Consider the following 15,694-nt stretch of genomic DNA (forward strand, 5'->3'; position numbering starts at 1 on the left):
AGGCTGAAAGAAAGAGGGAAGAGAGAAAAGAGACCGGGTAGGAAGGGAAGAGGGATTGTATAGGGGGAGGTAGAAGGGGGAATGGCGATAGAATTTGCACTGAAAAAAATGGAGACTCAGTCCGTGTACACTACTAGTTGTCGAAGGGGTGTGTTGCCCCGAAGAGGAGTCTTCAGGCTGTTTTTTGAAATTTGAGATAATTGGGTTCGGTTTTGATATGCCTCTTATAAAATATCAAATTATATAGAGCAGTGGTTCTTAAACCTGTCCTGGGGGATCCCCATCTAGTCGGGTTTGAATATGCAGGAGGTAGATTTGCGTATAATAGAAGTGACAGGCATGCAAATCTGCCTCCTGCATATTCATTAGGGATATCTTGAGAACCCAACTAGCAGGAAGTCTCCCAGGACAGGTTTAAGAACCACTGATATAGAGCACAGCGCAATAAAGAGTTTTATCAGCGGAACAATTATTTAAGAATGAATCCCTTCTTCCCAGTAGACAACACAATAATTCTTTGCTCTTATTTAAACCATTTTAATCTTCATCAAAGACCTCAGCGGCACCAGTCAAGGCTCAACAATTTAATTGCCTCAAGCTTTATGTGTCAAATCGTCATTGGCCTTATTTTTAAGTTTAATTTTATAACTTTTTAATATATTTGTATTAATCTTTTTAAGCAATCAGCTTTAGAATAACGTTTTGAGCTTAATCGGTTCAACTGTCTGTTCTGTTGGCCAGGGTTACTAGATATCTGACATGTTTCGCTGTATGGCTTTATCAAGGATCTCCCCCTTCCATTGCCACAAACGCCATTTGAACCCCAGTCAGGCTGGTGGTTAAGTTGTCCAGTGGGAAGAAAGGAGTCTCTCTTATAAAAATTTCCCCATGTGCAAAAGCATATACAATGGCCAGATGCTGTGTAATACTTGTACATGCATTCTGTCTAGGCATATTCTGGAGCAGAGTTTGAACAGAGTCGAGCTGGTGCAAATGCATGTGGATAAAACAAGTTTACAACTTCTGCAGGATTTGCCTTTATAAAACAGACTACAAGTATAGTGATGTGAAAAAGTTCCTCCCCTCCTCATTTCCTCCTATCCTATATAATAAAACGCTAGCCGCACATGCTCACTCCTATCGGCGTGCTTCCATGATCAGTAGGTCTGTGGCCGCAGGAGTGCGCATGCACGAATCCCCAGCACCTACCTACACTCGCCGGAAGGACTGGACCCCAGGCTGGACATCCTGCTCTCCTGTCGGCTCCTCTCACGAGCCGCACCAGCGTCGGAGAAGGCTTCCGATGCTGGCGGGGATCGAGAGAAGCCGCGGCGACACCTCAAGGGGCGGGAAGGGAAACGCTGAAAAAAGACTCCAGCCGCTACTTTCTTTGCGGTCCCGACTCCAAACACCGATTCAAGCAGCGTGTGCAGCACTCTACACATGCTGCTTTGGGGCCTTCTACTGCCCTGATTTGCTCTGCAGCGTCTCTGATGATGTCATCAGGGACGTGCCAGAGTAAATCAGGGCAGTAGAAGGCCCCGAAGCAGCGTGTGTAGAGTGCTGCACACGCTGCTGGAGTCGCAGGTTTGTCGGGAAAGGGAAGCAGGAGAGAAGACATGCACAGCCACTTGCAGCAGGGGCTTAGAGGGCAAGAGAGCTGCAATTGGACAGACTGAGGAAGGAAATGTTCAGATAAAGAAGGGCTGAGACTGAAGAAGGAAAGAAAATTGGAGAGACTGAGGTAGGAAATGTTCAGAGAAAGAAGAGCTGAGACTGAAGAAGGAAAAAAAAAATAGGAATAAATACCTACTGGGAAACACAAGATCAGGAGCATACAGCGAAAAAAATACAGCATAGAGGTTTGCAGGAATAAGGAACACATAGAGAAAGTAGAGCAGAGAACCCTGCAAGAAGAGAAAAAGAGCAAAGAGACTGGGGATGAGAAAGAGAGCAGACATGCTTGCAGGAGAAAAAGCGAGGCAGCAATGTTACAGCTGGAGAGTGCAAAGTGAGGAAGAAAGCAGAGACAGCGCTACACAGGGAAATGGAGGGGGAGAGACAGAAAGAAAAAAAAAAAGACAGACATATATTCTAGCACCCGTTAATGTAACGGGCTTAAAAGACTAGTTATTGTATATATGTCAAACTGAATGGTTTATGATCTTGAAATAAAGATGCAAGATTTCTTTTTTAATTCATCACCAGGATCCCTCCTTTTATATGACTATTTACCATTATAAGACAAACGGAACCTCAGTAAAACACAATACAGTTTTTAAATTATTATTTCATTTCGTTAAAGAACAAAGTTATCCAACATCCATATGACCCATATCCAGTCAGTCTTACAGGTCTTTCCACCGCTAATTTTAATTATATGTATGTGGACATTATTTTAACATTTGTTTTTACTCTTTATTGATTGTAAACCATCTAGATAATTTCTGTTAGATGGTATATCAAATGAAAAATAGACTTGAAACGTGAAAATGTAGCTGCCCCCTTAGGTACTCAAATCAACCAACTGACTAAATTTAACTAATAATTAGATTCATCGCACCGCATACAAAATTCTATTACTCACCTATAAAATCAAACAACATCATATCCCCGCCTTTATTGATAAATATTTAATCCCTTACGCCTCTAGTTGTACACTTCGTTCAAACTATCAAGATCGTCTTGTTATTCCCTCCATTCAAGAAATCTTCTACAATACAACCCGTAATTCCATCTTCTCAGTCATGGCACCCTCTCTTTGGAACACCCTGCCTCTGCATATAAAACAAGAGTCCTCACTCCCTATATTTAAGACCAAACTCAAAACGTTTCTTTTCAAAGATACCTACGACACCTAATCTAAGATCCTGTTTGCTCTTACCAGGAATAATTCTCTATGCAGGTTTTTAAATCCAAACGCCTCCTTAGAGGCGAACCAGTCTTTCTTGTTCTACCCTCCCCTTCTTCGCATTTTTTTTTTTTATCTCGATGGATTTTTTGAAACCTTATGTACCTACCTTCCCCGTGATGTTCGTCTTAAATTATGGAATCCCCCCTTCACTGAATTTGGTGATGGGTTTTCCTATTTCCCCCCTTTTTTTACCATTTGCTTTTAAACTTATTTTATAAATTGTAAGCCACCTAGATATTCTTTTGTAATAGGCGGTATATCAAGATATTAATAAACTTGGAAACACTTGTCAAGCTTGATTTCAGTCAGGCTTCTTGAATCTAAACCTTACTGTATATTGAACCTCACACCATGAGAGTGAAGTAGTCACCATAAGCCAGGATATATTCAGGCCGTGGCATGTCTGGGCAATGGAACTGAATATCCAGGGCTAATTATTAAGTGCTAACTACTGTGTCTTATGCGAGATCCACATAAAAAATTCTGGCTAGGTACCAATCCTCCCCGGCCGAAATCTCCCTTCCCACCAAGTTCCCAAAGAAAATATAAGCCAGCCCTAGCCACCTGCACCACCGAAAATTTCCCCATCAGATCATTAACACAGCTTAGTAAATACAGTAGATTCTCTGTTAACCAGAACTCAAGCAACTAGAATTCTCAAGCAACCAGGAAAAAAATCTAAAAAATACTGTAATACTTTAAATAAAAATGAAAATAAAATCAATTTCTGGCAGAAATTTAAGTGTAAACTTGGCACGCCATATCTGAGTACACCCACGCTTTGCCTACCACATGTCCGATAGTTTGTATGGAACAGTTTATGGTATGGCATAGTATGGGGAATAGTATTAGTTAGGCCTATTTTTAATAGTAACTCTCAAGCAACCAGAAGCTACATTTATCTGGTATCTATCAATCCCCTGGTTGCCGGTTAACTGAGAGTCTATTGTAGGTGCTTAAATGCATTGTTGCAGTCTTTGCCCTTGGGAATACCTCCGCTAAATGTAGGTAGAAACGTGTAAAATAATGTAAACACTTATCTGCTGACAGGGAGAACAATTTTCCAATAGCTCACTTTGGCAGATAAAAGATTGCTTTTGAAAATTTCCCTCCCTAAGCTCGAGGTTTAAATTTAGTAACTAGAAGCACCATCCTATCTGAGCAAAATAAACTAATCACTAGGCAGTGAGGTTCACTTTCCTCTTAATTGCACAAACCTGAGAAGGGTATCTCTGCCATACAAAGTCTGTAGCCAGCAAAGTGACTTTCCTCCATGACCATCCAGAATCATTCCCGTTCTCCGTGTTTTTAGGTTCCAGAGATGGATCAGTCCATTAGAAGACCTGCGAGAGGAGGAACCGGAAGCTGACATCAGTTTACTGCTGCTGCCCTGTCAAAGAGCCTTCTCTGTACTTCTGCAAACTCTTCTGAGAAATGCACTATGGGGCTCATAATCGAAATAGAAATACGTCTAAAATCCTGCATAAATCGGCACTTGGACGATCAAAAAGACACGTTGTCCAAGTGCTGATAATCGAAATGGGTTTTAGACGTATCTAAAAACAGCTCATGCCTTTTCAGTGCTGCTGTACGCCCAGAGCTGAAAGGGGCATTTTAAGAGAAGTGGTGAGGTTGGGACGTGGGCCGACCTAGGCTTAGTCTTACTGCAAGTATAACCGAAAGTTTAACAAGACTGCCTAAATAGAACTTGTACGTTGTGATTTAGGCGATGTAAAAACAGGTCTAAGTGCCCAGAAGGTATCCGAAGTGACCAGATAACCACTGCAGACACAAAATACAGACCCCTACACACTCCCCCAGTGATCACTGCCCCCCCCCAACAACACCATAAAAATCGGAATAAAAACGTACATACCTGCCTCCAGAATATCAGCACCTGGTATAGGAAAGCCTAGTAGAGCTGCTCAGAGGTGGCTTAAGTAGTCTGGGGTTGTGGGATAGAGGAGGACCCTGGCCCATAAGCCACTCTAACCACTGCATTCATGATGAAACATGTGCACCCCCCAAAGCACTATTGTACTGCCATATAGGTGCCACCTGCACCCATAAGGGCTATTGGGATGGTAGACAAGTGAGTCTAGTAGGCTTTGGGGGTGTTTTGGGGGCTTACAATGACCTATAAGGGAGTTGTGATGAGATGTTTATGTGGCACCCTTTTTGTGAAGTTCACAGCAGTGCCCTGTAAGGTGCCCCACTACTCTGTTGCCAAATCTGGGTGGCCAGTCCATCACTTTGCTGGCCCCTCCAACATCCAAAATGTCTTGTTCTAGGCATTTTTGACTTGAACAAATTTTTGGACGAGAATGGAGTATAAAGAGAGACGACTTAGCGGTCTGGCAACTAGTGACTTAGGCCCAAAACGGACTTAGATGTATTCTTTTATTTGGCCCCTCCATTTGTTTCATAAGCCACTGTCTCTCAGGAGCTGTGAAAAATACACTGCAATGCCTGCACAACAGGTAAGAAAGAGCAGAATACTATAACTACGCATGCTGTAGCTAACTGGGGGTCATTCTGTAAGAATGTGTGTCAGTGCCAGTATTCAGATCATTTACCATCAGTACCATAGCTTTTAACCATTTTTTGATATAAAAGTTCCCAAAATCATTCAAATAATTGAACAAAATTACAATCAGCGGCTACACTCAAAAACATCAATTTTGTTTGGTTTTGAGTTCAACATAACCAGCCTCCTCATCGGACTTAAGTTGGAATAACTATAGCTGCAACTGCATAAATGTAAGCGTTAAAGATTTTTACTCATCTCATATATTTTCTTTGGAGTAAAAATCTTTAATACTTACATTTATGCAATTTCAGCTAAAGTTATTACAGCTTAAGACTGATGAGGAGGCTGGTTACGTTGAACTCAAAACAAAACAAAATTGATGCTTTTATTTGTCCCATTCAAGCAGGCTTTCAGCTTGATCTGTGCACCTGGACCCATTGTCCTAAGCACCCTCTTAATCAGACATTAACAACCTTTTAGCTAGTCATGATTCAATCAGGGCTACTTAAAACATATCAGGGATACTTAAAACAGTTTCCCTGCCCTCAGGGTCTATCTGCATTCCCATGCCAGAGTCAGATTGATATAATTTCCCATAGGCCTTCGCTGACATAAGTAATGCCAACTAAAAATGCTGAATGGTAGCGATAGCTAGGCTGACAGCTGAGGTTGTTGTTCAATTATTTGAATGATTTTCTGAACTTTTATAGATTAAAAAATGATTTAAAGCTAAGGGGCTGATGGTAAAGCATTTAGTTTGATATTGATTGATTAGCCTTGCCATATCTTCTATTATTTGAGTCAAATAAGTATTCACATCATGACACATGGGTATAAATGACCACCTTCTGGCTATGCATCATTCTGTAAGTACACACCAGGTTGGGGTTCAAATGGGTGTAGCGCAGGTGGGATGCACATTTACACAAATATGTTACAAAATACTATGACCTATGTGCATTCTTTCACAGTCTAGGTGTTAGCATTTACACTAGCTCTATGGCTGCTTTAAGGCACGGATTCTGTATAGGAAGCACGTCCCAGGCTTCCTATACAGAATCGGGCCTATAACCGCCCAAAGTAAACCCAATTCTGTAACTGACATCCATGTTGCAGACACCGGTTACAGTATTGGGTTTGTTTAGATGCAGCCGCTATAGGAGGGGCCTTAGGCGCTTGGGCCAATCAGGCCCTAGGATCCTGTGGGTTGGGCAGGGGAGGGGCGGGCCCGCCTCATTTGGACGGAGGTAGGCTTGCTTGCCGAACAGTGCGAGGACCTGTCCGGCCAACTTGCAGGTAAGCCCGAGGGGGGTTCCGGGGTGGGGGGTTTCATTGGGGGGGTCCGGCAGGAGGGGTTGGGCACCCTCCTGATGGCGATCTTCGGGGGGGGCGGGTACCCTCCTGCCGCGATCGTCAGGGGTGGGGGCCTACCGGCAGGAAGGGTTGAACACCCTCCTGCCGCGATCACGGGCAGGGGTGGGGTGGGAATGGCCTACTGGCAGGAAGAGTTGAGCACCTTCCTGCCAGCGATTGCGGGTTTTGTCAGCAGGAGGAATTGGGCACCCTCCTGCCGCGATCGTTGGAGGGAGTTTGGGGAGGGGAGGCTGGCGGCTGTAGCCATGGCCGCTATACTAATTGCTGCAGGGAGATCCCTTGCCATGAATAAGTATAGCGACCACGTCTAGTTACCATGTAGGCCAGAATTTTGCTAGCCTGCATTGTAAGCATCTCCCGCTCTGCTAGGGAGACACGTAGGGCTGACTAGCCTTAGGTGAGCTTAGGCGGGCTTGTGAGCCTCCCTAGGCCCTTGGAGGTGCTTTCAATATAGGTGGCCTGCCTGGGGAGCAGTTTTTTAGAAAGCGTGCCTCCCGATTAGCTGATTAGATAGCTGTAGGATGCCTACAGCTGCCTACAATCGGGACGCACTTTGCAGAATCATGGCCTAAGTGCTCATGCCTAAATTATGGTATTTGTTCCGTTATATTAATATTCTATAAAGAAAAGCAGGGCCTAATTTTCTTTATGTAATAGGCGCTAAACAGGTACATCCTTGGTGCTTAAAAACAGGCAGCCCCTTTCAAAAATCTACTACTGGGCAGAGATCTTTGGTAGATAGCTGTCCTTTTCTATGGAATAAATTACCACTATAGTTGAGAAATTGCCTGCTGCTACCGTATATTTGGAAGAGCTGTCAAATCGTACTTATTTGCTCAATATTTTGACAGGTAGTTAAATTAGAGATCTTATGCTGCTCTTAATTCTACTGTAATTAAATGGGATTTGTCCCATTTTTATTTTAGCTGTGATCTGTCCTGAGCCATATTCTGGTTATGCAGAACGGAAATGATCCTATTAGATTGAATAGAATTACAGTGCAGGGGGGCTTGATTTTGCCCCACTGCATATAGGGCTGCATCTCTGTGATTGACTAGCACAAAACCAGGTCTGGATCTGATTGTCCTAGGGGATATGAAGTGCAAATCGATAAGGCGGCACCTCCTGGGATCCACTGACACTGCAAGTCTGTCTGTCTTTGTGTTAGATTACTAAGTTTCTAATATTAACATTACTGGAAGGAACTGTGCCTTCTTTCTTTACGTGTTTACTCCCTTTCTACTTTACTGTCACTTAATAACATTCTTTTCTGATTTGCTTTTAATATACAGGTATATTGTATACCATTCTTTTATTGCCTAAGGAAGGCAGTAAATCAAATAAAACTAACCATGAACCATCTAATAAAAGAATAGTTAATGATCTATCACTACTACAGCAAGTACATAATAGAAGTACTAACCCAGAAAAGAGAACAGGGCAACTCTGATCCTGGTCTGTGGAGTAAAAATGCAGAAATGCGACCTCAGCACTGGGGCCTCGCAGTACAAACTTTGGGTCAGGAGGTGGAAGAGCCATGCTTCCTGCACTGAAAAATAAAAATTGGTCAGAAAATAATAATTAACTCTGACATTTGAAGATTAGAAGTAGTGGGATGAGGTTATATAAAATATCCAGTCCAGTGAACAACCACTGAATTCTCTGCATCTCTATGGAGAATCAGTACATATTTTAACATATTCATTTACTTTAATTTAATTATTTAACAGAGTTTATATCAGTGGTCTCAAACTCGTGGCCCGAGGGCCACATACGGCCCGCCAGGTACTATTTTGAGGTCCTCGGTATGTTTATCATAATCACAAAAGTAAAATAAAATAGTTTCATGATCATATGTCTCTTTAGCTATAAATTACAATATTATTATTATTATTATTATTAAGACTTAGCCAAAAGGAAAGATTTATAAACTATAAAGAGTTTTTACCTCATGCAAAATTTCTTTAATAAGACAATAACTATTTTTTCTGAGGCCCTCCAAGTACCTACAAATCCAAAATGTGGCCCTGCAAAGGGTTTGAGTTTGAGACCACTGGTTTATATCTTATGCTCTAATATTTAATCTTAATCAGACCTAATGTATAGGTCGCAAACTTCTCCACCTTCTCTTCTATGCTTATCCATGTTCTTATATTTATTCTTTGTTACCCTCCAGATGTGTTCTCCCTAAATGTTTCTTTATTTTCTTTAAAGATTGTAGTTCATCCCCCCTCTCCTTTTGTGTTGGTAATTTATTTGTACGTATATACTGTACCTTGTTTATTTGTATAAAATTGTTTTATTTTTGTCCCCTATTTTTAAACTGTTATACGCATTGAAGTACTTGACATTGCGGGTACAACAAACTTTTAATAAACTTGAAACTTATCAAAACAATGTGAACAGGCTACAATTTTACTTACATACTAAAATAAACTAACCCATCCCCCCCTTTTATGAAGCCACGTTAGCGTTTGTTTATCGCCAGCAGTGGAGGTAAAAGTTGCACTGCTCATACGAATTCTATGAGACTCAGAGCTTTTACTGCCATGGCCAGTGATTAAAAAACACTAGCGCGATTTCATAAAAGGGAGGGGAGGTAAAACATTTAAAAAAAAAAAATCATATTACTATAATAAGCACAGACAAGTAGGCAACCCTGTTTAAAAGTAAAGATCATCTTAAAACTTTTAGCAGGAGTCCTATCGTCTAATTACAATTGTGGAAACAACCAGCAGTAAAATCATAAAAAGCAAGACAGAAGTGATCCAAGTGCATGGGTAAAAACTCTTGGCTGTGTTCCTTGGAAGTAATATGATCCCATTAGCAAGATGCTTCAAGTTTCAGTTTGTGAATCAGTGTTTTAAATGTAAGTAACACCCTGTGACTTAAGTTTCCACAATTTCTTTGATAAATTGGCGTGGTTGGGAAGAGAGGAAAAGATTCTCCCTCAAAGCTTATACTGCTTTTGGATCGAACTGTATTCAAAGGCGACAAAACAGAAATGTAACAGAATATAAACTAGAATGGAAAGGCCTATAGTGTGGAATAGAAGTGTCTCACTTCCGGCTCACCACATAATTGTTTCTCATGTACTCACCTTTACAGGACCCCCAGGGACCCCTGAAGAAGACTTTTTGTCGAAACGCGGACCGTGTTGGGTCTTGTATCCCCAGAGGACTAGGTCCTTTAAGGCTCTTATGTGGGTGATTTATTTTTATGTGGATGGAATTATTTTGTGTGGATGATTTCAGTGTACCTTTGGAACTTTGACACTTTCAAATAAAGTCCATTTAGGAACATCGTCACTCCACAGAGTTTTTTTGGGTTTCTCTAGAGGTGCAGAAACACTGTTAGGAGAGCGTCAAAGGAGAGCAAAGGAAGTGATGGGAAGGCAGGGTTTTGCCGACCAGGAGATTTTGATGTCAACCTTACAAATATTAGCCACCACACACATCCACCCTTTAATCACTGATTCTACCACATCTGGCGCACATTATTCTAGCAAAGATGACCTAAGGTGGTTGTGCCACTGCAACCCAATGGGCCTGTTGCAAGTACTGTGCAATTTAGACATTCAGCATTTTTCTTCATGGCCCCTTCATCCTGAAATTTACTACTGTCCTCATTAAGAACAGAACTCAATTTCAAAACATTTAAAGCCAACTTAAAAACTTGATTGTACAAACAGGCATTCAACCTTGAGTAAGTTTGAGGTATCTTTAAAATGTCACTGGAATATCACCTCTCCTCTTCCCTACTTTCCCTCTTTCCCTGTATGATAATTTCTAAGAAATAACCTATTTTAAGTGTGAGTTTATCTTTTCTGTCAAAAAATTGAAGTTCATCTCTTAATTTTATAGGTTTTAGGGCTCCTTTTACGAAGCCGCGTTAGCGGTTTAACGCGCGTAATAGAACAGGCTAATTTGCTGGCCGCACTAGCCGCTACCACCTCCTCTTGAGCAGGGGGTTAGCGTGTGCTGAAAAGTTGCGTGCGATAAAGCCGCTAACGCGGCTTCGTAAAAGGAGCCCTTAGTGTTGTAAAGCTCTTTGACCTGCAAGTTAGAAAAGGCAGCTGATTATATAGCTCTCTTCAGTGTAAACCGCCTAGAAGTCGCAAGATTGTGGCGGTATAGAAAAAAATAAAGTTATTATTATTATTAAAAATAATAATAATATATCAGAGATCAGAGTTAAAGGACATAAGAACATAAGAATAGCCTTACTGGGTCAGACCAATGGTCCATCAAGCCCAGTAGCCCATTCTCACGATGGCCAGTCCAGGTCACTAGTACCTGGCCAAAACCCAAAGAGTAGCAACATTCCATGCTACCAATCCAGGGAAAGCAGAGGCTTCCCTCATGTCCTAATAACAGACTATGGACTTTTCCTCCAGGAAATTGTCCATACCTTTCTTAAAACCAGCTATGTTATCCGCTTTTACCACAACCTCTGACAACATGTTCCAGAGCTTAACTATTCTTGGAGTGAAAAAAATTTTCCTCCTATTGGTTTTAAAAGTACAGTGGCACCTTGGATTATGAGCATAATCCGTTCCAGGAGCATGCTCGTAATCCAAAATGCTCATTTATCAAAGCGAGTTTCCCCATAGGAAATAATGGAAACTCGCTTTGATACGTTACCCCCCCTGAGGCCAGGGCGCTGTTCCCCCCCCCATGCTCGCAAAGTGTCCCCCCCCCGCGTGATCCGGCACCCCCCTTGAGAACAGGCACCCCCCCTGCCCGACCAACTTTAACTCAAACCCCCCCCCCCCGTCTGGCACCGGCACGAGAACCGCTCCCCCCCGCTCGCAAAGGCCCCCCCGCTCGAATCGGCCCCCCCCCCACAAGAACAGGAACCCCCCCGCCCGACCTACTTTAACTCACCCCCCCTTTGGCACCGGCACGCAGCCCACAAGTGCCGGTGCCGCTTGTAGATCTTCTTCCCAGTCTCTGCCAGCTATGAGCATGCATCTGCGCATGCTCAAGCCCTTCTAATTCTCCCTCTCGCCGAGAATTAGAAGGGCTTGAGCATGCGCAGATGCATGCTCAAAGCCAGCAGAGGCTGGGAAGAAGATCTACAAGCGGCACCGGCTCTTGTGGGTTGCGTGCCGGTGCCAAAGGGGAGGTGAGTTAAAGTTGGTCGGGCGGGTGGTTCCTGTTCTCGCGGGGGGGTGGGGTGCCAATTTGAGCGGGAGGGGGCCCTTTGCGAGCGGGGGGGAGCGATGCCGGTATCGGGGGTGCTCGCAAATTGAGTCAACACTCGGTTTGCGAGACACGTTTTGCGAGAATGCAAAACACTCGCAAACCGGGTTACTCGCAAACCGAGGTTTGACTGTATTTCCCTGCAATTTCATTGAGTGTCTCCTAGTCTTTGTAATTTTTGACAGAGCGAAAAATCGATCCACGTGTACCCGTTCTACTCCACTCAGGATTTTGTAGACTTCAATCATATCGGCCCTCAGCCGTCTCTTTTCCAAGCTGAAAAACCCTAACCTTTTTAATCTTTCCTCATACAAGAGGAGTTCCATCCCCTTTATCATCTTGGTCACTTTTCTTTGAACCTTTTCTAGTGCTGCTATATCTTTCTTGAGATAAGGAGACCAGAATTGAACGCAATACTCCAGGTGAGGTCGCACCATGGAGCGATACAGAGGCATTATTCTATTTATTTAGTTTTCTATACTGTTCTCCCAGGAGAGCTCAGAATGGTTTACATGAGTTTATTCAGGTACTTGAGCATTTAGTCTTGTTAACCATCCCTTTTTAACTAATTCCTAATATCTTGTTAGCTTTTTTTGGCCGCCGCCACAAATTGGACAGGAGGTTTCATTGTATTGTCTACAATGACACCCAGATCCCTTTCTTGGGTGCTAACTCCCAAGGTGGAACCTAGCGTCCAGTAACTGTGATTTGGGTTATTCTTCTCAATATGCATCACTTTGCATGTGTCCCCATTAAATTTCATCTGCTACTTGGACGGTCAGTCTTCCAATTTCCTAAGGTCTGCCTGAAATATTTCACAATCCGCATGCGTTTTAACAACTTTGAACAGTTTAGTGTAATCTGCAAATTTAATCAATTTCCAGATTGTTTATAAATAAGTTAAATAGCACCGGTCCTAGTACAGATTCCGGTGGCACTCCACTGTTTACTCTCCTCCAATCTAATGTCTTCTACAGCTAAATACTTAAGACTAGGAAGGCTAGAAAGGTAAAGGAAAATGAAGGCCCCAAAAATGACCTCGGAAATGCTGACCATATCCACATCTCTGTTGTCTCCTGTTTCATCTAAACACATCCCTCATGTTCCTCTTTTCTTTTTCCATGCCTCACCTTCCCCTTCCTTTTCCTATTACTACTCTTCTTCATCTCAGTTTCTCCCTATTCTTCTCTCTGATATAAGTAACGTCTTTTGTTAACGTTTGGATGTATATTGTTTATTGTAAACTGCTGTATGGCACTTTGTGTAATTTGGCCGTATAAGAAGCTTAGAGGTCTTTTTATTAAGTTGCAGTAAGTGCTAGCGTGCATTTACCATAAGACATGCTCAAGCCTCCTGCGGTAATGTCCTGATCTGCATACACTATACAATACTTTTTATTTTACTATGGAAGGGATGTGTCTGGGGGTGGCAGAGAGTGGTCATTTTTCTGCTAATCAATTAGTGCAGCTATATTACCATATGCTGTTTATCACATAAGCCCTTACCTTTTAAAAAATAGGTGTCAGCAAGTACTCATGTACTAAAATTTTTTAATGGTCATACACTAATGGCAACATTAGCACATGTATTAAATTAAAAAAAAAAAAAAAAATCCACTGGTGAGATGAACAAAACAGAAATGGAAGGAGCGATTATCCTTAATTCTTTTAAAAGGAATAAAGAGCCTCGGAATATGGAGCTTATGTACCCACTACGGATTCTTACGAGAACAACGTTCACAGGCTCCTGCTCACGTCACTGGCACAACTTCTTTTACTGCCACAGAACGGCGTTACCTTTTGAAATAATTTGAAGATATAGTTGCCGATTCTGATCAAAGCAGTTTGTAATGTTATTGCACCCCCCTGCTGAGTTTACAGGTATGTCTAGGCCAAGATTGGACCACTTTGAATTTATTTAAAAAAAACCAAAAAAAAACAGTTGAGAATTTTTACAAAAGTTATTTGAGAATTAAAGAATTAAAATATGAAGATAATATGAAGATTTAGGGCTCCTTTTACAAAGGTGCGCTAGCGTTTTTAGCGCGCGCTACCTGAAAAACTACCGCCTGCTCAAGAGGAAGCGGTAGCGGCTAGCGCATGCTATTCCGCGCGTTAAGGCCCTAACGCACCTTTGTAAAAGGAGCCCTTAGAATAATAAAGTATATTCGGTGGTAGGGTGGAATTGGAGCCAGTGATGTGAACATTGGCACATGGCCCTTAATAGGAGAAATAGAAATTGGTCATTTTACTTTTGTGATAAAAATGGCCTTAGCATAAGATAAAAATCTGCATTAAGGTTGCCACTTTAAACCACAGCTTAGTAAAAGAATCCCTTAGAGCTCCTTTTACAAAGCTGTGGTACGGATGCTGCCGCAGTAAATACACCGAACGCCATAGGAATTGAATGGGCTTTGGTGCATTCACCATGGCAGCACTGCTTCGTAAAAGGGGCCCTTAGTTAATAAACATTTTTCACTGACTTCACAATGAAATTATTAGCTAGCTAGCAAAAGCTCATCAAGAAATGTAGTCTTAGCCCAATAAAATGGTTAACTCATATATTTTTAGTTTGCCTTTCCCCCCCCTTTACAAAACCGCAGAAGCGGTTTTTAGCGCAGGCCGGCACGCTGAATGCTCTGCGCTGCTCCCGACACTCATAGAATTCCTATGAGCATCGGGGGCAGGGCATTCAGCGCAACGGCCTGCGCTAGAAACCGCTTCCATAGTTTTAGAAAAGGGGGTATATTTGTTGCATTCAAGAGGACTAACAAACTGAAAAGCAGCAGATTTCTTTACTTATTTTATGTGTTTGCTTTGTATTTTTCCCTTTGTTTCCATATCTACATGGACTGTGCACAAGGCAGTACATAAAATAATATCCACAGTGGGTATAGCAGTTTCCAGACAAATTCATAGAGGGTGACTGCTTATGACCACATCTAGTAGCTTTATTCTAGACAGGATCATCTTATAAGTTTACTATAAAAATAAAGTATCAAGAAAAAAATTAATAGTTTGGCATGAATGCATACCTGTGCTGTGTGTTTGCTAAATACTTTGCAAAATCTGTGCAATGGAAAATCTGATTCTACTAAACAATTAATGAACTTGTATGGTCGTTTATACTGCCCTAGGGAACAGATTTATCATGAACATTTCCTTAAAGAACTCCGTCGAGATGAAACATTTCATCAGCTTCTACAGTGTTCCTGTGCGGGCCTCCAAAAACATCACTAATAGCATGTGGAATTAAAAAAGACTTAAAAAAAGTTTTCAATTCACTATAAAATATCTAGATGCCACTTGGACCTTCTGCTAAAGAAAAACCTTGAAGAATGAAAAACACTAACATATTCCCATAGGAAAAATTCCAACTGTGTGAAGCAGGTCTCTTGTTCCCACTCATGTCATTTCTAAATCATTGCACACTCTAGGGGAAAATAAATGATAAAATATTATCCAACTGTTTTCAGATCGCCTTTCATATTCCATATAAGATATGGCCACCCTGAGCAAAGCCTGGAAGACTACCATCAAACAAGATGACAAGAAGTTACTGAGGTATGCCCTGGAGAACCAATACTCGGATCCTGAGTTTCACCAGGTATTATTGCTATGAAATGTCCAGCACATCAAACATCACGACACTAGCTACTCCGTTTGAGTGGCT

The 15,694-nt window shown here is 41.9% G+C and overlaps 1 protein-coding gene across 4 annotated transcripts in view; it reads right to left on the reverse strand.

Moving 5' to 3' along the window:
- Positions 1-15,694, reverse strand: part of GNB1L (G protein subunit beta 1 like) — a 171,229-nt gene that overhangs the window by 57,759 nt on the left and 97,776 nt on the right. For 3 of the 4 annotated variants that reach the window (XM_033953965.1, XM_033953966.1, XM_033953967.1), the window contains 2 exons: positions 8,242-8,367; positions 4,132-4,257 (listed from right to left, as the gene is read on the reverse strand). In XM_033953965.1, coding sequence (XP_033809856.1) covers positions 4,132-4,257; positions 8,242-8,357 — 242 coding nt within the window. In that variant the 5' untranslated portion in view covers positions 8,358-8,367. The remainder of the gene's footprint in view (positions 1-4,131; positions 4,258-8,241; positions 8,368-15,694) is intronic. The other variant, XM_033953968.1, reaches the window with a different exon arrangement.

The sequence above is a fragment of the Geotrypetes seraphini genome, chromosome 8 (genome assembly GCF_902459505.1).
Source record: "Geotrypetes seraphini chromosome 8, aGeoSer1.1, whole genome shotgun sequence".
Taxonomy (NCBI): Eukaryota; Metazoa; Chordata; class Amphibia; order Gymnophiona; family Dermophiidae; genus Geotrypetes; species Geotrypetes seraphini.